Source organism: Euphorbia lathyris, chromosome 7, assembly GCF_963576675.1.
Source record: "Euphorbia lathyris chromosome 7, ddEupLath1.1, whole genome shotgun sequence".
Taxonomy (NCBI): Eukaryota; Viridiplantae; Streptophyta; class Magnoliopsida; order Malpighiales; family Euphorbiaceae; genus Euphorbia; species Euphorbia lathyris.
This window is the reverse complement of record NC_088916.1, coordinates 40204006-40210827: the sequence shown is the minus strand read 5'-3', so window position 1 is coordinate 40210827 and position 6822 is coordinate 40204006. Positions and strand designations below refer to the sequence as shown.

The 6822-nt window shown below is 34.7% G+C and overlaps 1 protein-coding gene across 2 annotated transcripts; it reads left to right on the top strand.

Annotated features, from left to right (window-relative positions):
• The first annotated feature begins 214 nt into the window (after positions 1 to 214).
• LOC136201147 (phosphoglycerate mutase-like protein 1) lies at positions 215 to 4262 on the top strand. 2 transcript variants are annotated; one of them, XM_065991732.1, is made up of 10 exons: positions 215 to 399; positions 574 to 635; positions 744 to 851; positions 1191 to 1270; positions 1900 to 2062; positions 2217 to 2291; positions 2403 to 2491; positions 3512 to 3631; positions 3740 to 3784; positions 3880 to 4262. In XM_065991732.1, exons 1-10 carry the CDS (start codon positions 255 to 257, stop codon positions 3974 to 3976), a joined length of 984 nt encoding a protein of 327 aa, XP_065847804.1. In that variant the 5' UTR covers positions 215 to 254; the 3' UTR covers positions 3977 to 4262. The 2 variants fall into 2 exon arrangements, with proteins under 2 accessions (XP_065847804.1, XP_065847805.1); XM_065991733.1 differs by having other exon boundaries at positions 261 to 399; positions 567 to 635.
• Positions 4263 to 6822: the final 2560 nt, after the last annotated feature.

The window sequence follows — 6822 nt, the reverse complement described above, 5'->3', positions numbered from 1 at the left end:
GTGATACATTATTTATATTATTCCGTTAAATTTTATCAATGGTGTATCATATTTCGTTATCGATACCTAAATTGATATCGTTAAACCAATAATGGTGTTATTTCCATGTGTATCAAAATTGATACTAATCCAAAGAAGCATATGCTTATTTTGGAAACCTTTATCCATGGAATAAAATTACTCCACTACTTTGGCTACCGGAACTCCAAAAAAAACAGAGTTTTCAGCATTTTTAAAAATAAAAACTTGGCCAAATGTCAGTTTTGTATTCCCCATATGCCAAACTGAAACCTCCTCCTCCTCCTCCACTAATATATCCTTCTTCCACTTCCATTTTTACTTTCCCTCCTCTGCACCTCCGTCTTTCGTCTTCACTTCGTTGCTTCTCATCTCTCTCAAGTACGACTCATTCCTCTCCTCTCCTTTTTACGATTCTTCTTCTTCTTCTTGATCTCTATCAGATTTGCTTCTCGCAATGGCATGATTTCGGGATCTAATTGCTTTTGATCCGTATTTGACCTTGATCTTTCGTGTTTTCTTATGCCTAATAAATTCTTGTATTTAAGCTTGCAGGTATGGATGCTGAAGTTGGTCCGACTCTGTACCCTTTGCATCGTACTAAGACCATTCACCTGGTTTGTGCTGCGAATTTAAATTAACTTCATCCTTAATGTTTTATTAGTTTACATGCTTGCGCGAATTTTAAAGGAAACAAAAGTTGCACAACTAACGAGAGATTACAGGTGAGGCATGCCCAAGGGATTCATAACGTAGAAGGAGATAAAGATTACGGTGCATATATATCTGAAGCACTATTTGATGCTCATCTCACCCCGCTGGGTTGGCAGCAGGTACTGCTGGCTAATTAAAATTGATTTAGGTTTTTGTGTGGGTTTTCCAATATGCATTGTTTACGGGTCTTTGTATTACTTTTACCGATTTTGAGCGCATTTTCATCTCCTTTCCTTTAATGAAAAATAATAATATTCCTCTTATGTGGTGAAAGAACTATTTTATTTGTTTGGATTATTTTAACCTTTGATCCTATCTATCTATCTATATATATATATATATATATATATATATATATATATATAATTGGTTTTTGAGATTTACTTACGCTTGATTCTTAGAAATAGTTTACTCTTTGATGAATAATTAATTGTAATGGTCTTGTGAAAACATACCAGGTTGATAATCTGCGCAACCACGTTCAAAAATGTGGGCTTAATAAGAGAATTGATTTGGTTATCGCTTCCCCTCTATTAAGGTATTGGCTTTCTGTAACGTTTATTTATTTTTCTATGGGATGCTTTAATGATTGCACTCCAGAATATTTTAACTCAAAGTAGTGAAACATGTGCTAGAATATGGATCTACTCTAGGAATTTTCTTGGTGCTGTTATATGATAGTGTCGCCTGAAGTTCTGATGAACAAAATTCATATGGAGTGAAAATGGATTTATTTTGGATCAAGAATTTCTCTGTTGCAATGTGTTCACTGTTGAATTATTAACAATGGCCATTCCTCTGAATAATCTGGTCTGTTTTAAACTTTTAATTGATAACTCAAGTCAATGTTCTAGGAACAGCATCCTGGTAGCTTTCTGAAGGAACTCGTTCTTATTTTTGTCTAAGTTGCTTTTTGTTCGGGCTAGTGATCAGTTTGTACTGGTTTAATCAAATTTCTAAAATGGCCTTTCTTGTGAGTTTTATCCATAAAGGATCTTAATGATTCCCAATATTTCTGTTCACCAGAACATTTGGTCAGAGTTTTGGTGGGATTTATATCAGCTGTAAACATAATGCTTTCCTTGAAGAGGAAAACTAGGCAGTTCATAATTTTTGTTACCCATGATCCTCTTTTTGGAGTATATGACGTAAATAACTGTATTGTAGGACCATGCAAACAGCAGTTGGAGTATTTGGTGGTGAAGGTTACAGTGATGGAATAGAGGCCACACCATTGATGGTTGCAAATGCAGGGCAAAGTAATCGTCCTGCAATTTCAAGTTTAAATTGCCCTGCTTTCGTAGCAGTCGAGCTCTGCCGAGAACATTTGGTATTTCTTGAACACCAGTCCTGCAGTGATTTTATTGCACTCCATCTTTTTGCATTCAGTTTTCAATATTTTATTTCCTATTTATTTCACAAGGAAAGATAGTTTTGCTACAAGTTGTTTTATTCTACCTCTAATATACTTTTCCAAATAACAGGGAGTGCATCCCTGTGACAGAAGAAGAAGCATTACCGAGTATCGACCTCTTTTTCCTGCAATTGATTTTTCACTGGTAAGTAATTCAGTTGGCATCTTTCAAGTGGCCCTGCTATTATGTTTTTTTGTTTGTGTGTTTGCAATTTTGGATTGAGTGGAAACAGTTTGTTTTGATGATTCGGTTTAGATTGAGAGTGATGCTGATGTTTTATGGTTAGCGGATGTCAGAGAAGAGAATGAAGCAGTTGCTGCCAGAGGGCAGAAGTTTTTAAACTGGTGAGTACCTGTAGTTGAGGCAAAATGTTGCTGCAGGCTCAGAAAAGTGGGTACTTTTCAAAAGAATTAAACCGTAGTTCTATCAGCTTTTGCAGATTCTTGTAATTCATATTGGCGTGGGATATACAGTTGTCTCATACATTTTCAATTACTTCTAACCTATGAAGCACCGATACTTCCCGGAGGTCACCGTACGCGTATCCGATACTTCGGGTGCGGGGATTCGCCGGGGATTCGCGGGGATACGTACGGGATTCGCCTGGGAAGTATCCCCTTTTTTCTTTTTCATTTTAAATGAGGGGATACGCGGGGACACGCCGGGGACACTTCGGGGACACGTCGGGGATACTTCGGGGATACTTTAGGGGTTTTTTTAAAAAAACTTTGAAAGTATAAGAGTTTTTTTAAAAAAAAAACTCAGTAAATAGAAGGATTAAAATGAAATAATCCAAGATTACTGGTATTTGTGGTTTTATAATGACATGAGAGTATTATTTGTGTTTTTATAATGACTTTATGAATATGATTTGTGATTTATATATTTATGTATCTTTTGAATTTTCATTATAAATGATATATATATTATTAATTATATATAAAATTTGCCGTATCCCCGCCGTACCCGTATCTCATATTTTTTAGAAATGCCGTTTGCCGTACCCGTACGCGTACTCGCACCCGTATGCGTACCCGTATCGGTGCTTCATAGCTTCTAACCAAATTAAGCAGCTATTTTGTTTATCTACATTCTGATTTTTGCTTTGCTTGTTAGAATTTTATCATTTTGCATACATGTTTGTTAACGTAAGTTATTCTTTGGTCTATAATTTCTGATAAAGAGTACTGAAGTTGAGACTTCAATTGTAAAGAGAATTTCTGCATTTTATATGAGCAACATAAAATTTGTGTGATTTGATGATCCATATTTTGGCCCATTTTCTGATATAAAGAGCATTATAGGTGAATAGCTTCTGGGAGAATGTAGAATATATGTTTCAATCCTTTTATAACTTGTTTCAGGTTGTGGAGTCGGCAAGAGAAGGAGATTGCAGTTGTTACACACAGTGGATTCCTGTATCATACATTAAGTGTTTTTGGCAATGATTGTCATCCATCTGTGAAGAGTGAAATATGCACGCAGTAAGTAAAACATGACCTAGAACTATTGCATAAATATTGATGGCTTATGCTTTAAAAACGTCAACCTTTTTTCTTAGCTAATCAGATGTTGGTTACATTTACATGCAGCTTTGCCAATTGTGAGCTTCGATCAATGGTTATTGTTGATAGAGGGTAAGCATTCTTTTTGTTTTTTTCTGTTTTGGTAAAGCTAGATCGTTCCTTCTGTTAAAGTAGATGCAAGAAATTCGGATGTGTTTCCTGTGCAGTATGATGGGGTCAAATTCTGCAACAACTAACTATCCTGGAAAAATTCCTAGTGGGATTGATCTTCCAAGTGATGTTGCAGAGGAGAAGCATGCATAGTCTGAAAAGTGTGTGAGTAATCATAGTGGGTTTGTGTGAGAATAACTCCGGTTTTAGTGTGTCCATAAAATCTTTTTTTAACAAAGATATACTGAAAGTTACTTCAATATCATTCATAGTGGGCATTCAAATTTGGGGGCATGATTAGCTCTGTTAGGAAATCTGAATTTAGACAACTTGTGATACTCTAAAGAGATGGATTCTTTTGAAAATGAAGCCAACCCTTCATTTATGCGTTAGATTATTTTGTGTATTTTGGTCAAAACTATAATTTTTGGTTTTTGAACATTGTGAAATTTTGCTTAAATATACTCCTTAATAGATAAATTCATTAGCCGCTTTAAAAATTAAAGAAAATTAAAATATCGGGGAGTAATTCTCTATGAACATTAAGTGTGAAGATTTGGTACCATATGTACATGTATATATTTAAAGTTCATAAGATTAAATTTCTCTGTTGAGCGGTTAATTTGGACTAAAATGAATTTGCCATCCAGTAACTGAACTGTTGTTAGCTTTCCTACTTCAATATGAGAATTTGTATATTTTTGTGATTTTACTTACTTTACTAATTTGGTTTACTCTTTGTATAAATGTTGGTAATAATATTGAATAGAATTGAACACGACTGACTGCAATGTTGGAATCATTTTGTGTAAGTAGGCAAATTAGTTATCTAGGTATGCCTGCATTTGTTGGTGGGTCATACTTATACCGCAGAATATCTTTTTAAGTGTAAAGAGTTTCATAAGTAACATGCAAATAGTTATAGAATCCCATCTTCGAAAAATATCAATTTTTACTATATGTTGGTTTCTTATACACTTGGCTTTTGTGAATGGTGAAGACTTGCATAGTGCATGACCATGACCATATACTTGCGTGCCGTTGTCCAACCGGGTTGGGTTCAGCTTGTGTTGACTCATATTTTTTTCAGGATAAAATTTATTTTAACCGGTTTATTTAATAATTTTAAATCGTTAGAATTGGTCTTCGGAAATCAAAACCGATCACACTAATCTCTGTTGTGCGTATTTTTCTCTTAATTGAACACCCTTTTCTCTCCCTTACGTCATTCAAACGTGTTTTCAGTTCTGTAACTATTCATAGTTCAATAGAGAAAATAATTTTTTTTTCTTTTTTTTCTTTTCTTCTGTTTTCCTCATATTGAGCCGTTCTTGAGTATAGTAATTAGATCGATTCCGTACTATGCAAGTTATTGTTGTGACTGTGTTGTTTTATTCGGGAGGTAATCGACTTCTAGACTGTTTGCACAATTCAACGCAGTGTCGTGAATGTCTTAAATAGAGGGACCTTGTCTGTGACTCGTCCCAGATTCTTTGGTTCAATAATTTCGTTTTTCTACCTTTTGTGCTTCAACAATTTTAAAACGAAGCTTGCTATGATGACTATCAAACAAACTTCTAGGATGACTGATGTCAACAAATCATTCTGGTTTGAGGGGTTCACTTCTGACAATGGAAACAGAAAATGTTTTTCTATCTCACCACAAAACGGGTTGCATCTGTACTGACTTCAGAACAACCCATTGCTCCTAAACTGCCATTGACGCAGAAAAACATGTTGCTGATAAATGGACATGGACTGACTTTCTTTGCAAAAATTACATCCTCAACTGCCTAACAGATGATCTTTATGCTACTATAATGACAACAAGAAATCTTCTAAAGACATTTGGGAGGCGTACATAAAAAAAAAAAATATGACACTGGGGAGGCTGGAACGAAGAAGTATATTGTCAGTCACTGCCTTGAATTCCAGATGACTGATTACAAACCTGTAGAGACACAATATCATGAACTCTAAAAAATTGCTCATGAGATTATCTTGGAAGGTATGAATCTTGATGAACAATTTCAAGTTATTATTGACAAGTTGTCTCCTTATTGGAAGGATTTAAAAAATGTTCAAAGGCATGAAAAGAATTTTGCTGAAAAGTTTGGCCACTTGTCTCCGTATTGAGGAGTAAAAACATGAAAAAAAGAGGCGTTTGTTATCTCAAACAACAGTAAGAGATCTGTTGTTGTTCTGAAACCCAATAAAATAAGTTTCAAGAATCAAAACTGTAAATAAAACTAGTACTGCAACATTCGGAACCATCAGAATTGGAATCCTTAAAAGAATCAAAACAGACCACCACAACAACCACCTAAGAATGATATTGTCTTTCTCTATTTTGATTGTGGGAAACTGGGTCATATGACACGAAAGTGTAGGAACATGCCCAACATTGCTCCTAGTGTTAACCTGATTGAAGAACTACCTCTAGTAACAATGATAACTGATATCATCCTTGTTAGTGGATCAGAAGGGAGGTGGGAAGGCACATGCGCCTCTCGTCATGCCTGTTATGATCTATGTTTAAAACATTTAATGTTGTCAATAAGAAAGCGTTGTTAAGTGATTCTCATACCACTATTGTTGGAATTGGTATTGTGAAATTGAACTCCACCTTTAGAAAAATAGTGACTTTGAAAGATGTAATGCATACACCAAAGATGAGAAAGAATCTAGTTCAAGTCTATCTTCTCAATACTCAAGTTATAGGTGCAAACTTTTTTACTTTGGCTAAAAATAGAATGTTTGTAGGAAAATTATATGCTATTAATGGCATGTTTAAATTGAACGTTAAAATCAATAAAATGAATTCTTTTATTTAACATGTGTACTTTTAATATTTGGCATGCTCGTCTTTGTGATGTGAATGCGTTGTTAAGTGTCACGTAGTCTAGAAGAAAATAGTTGGAGGACTAATTGGATAGAATCCAATTTCAGTTAATTGTGATAGTTAAGTTTTCATTTTATTATTCGTAGTTGTAATTATG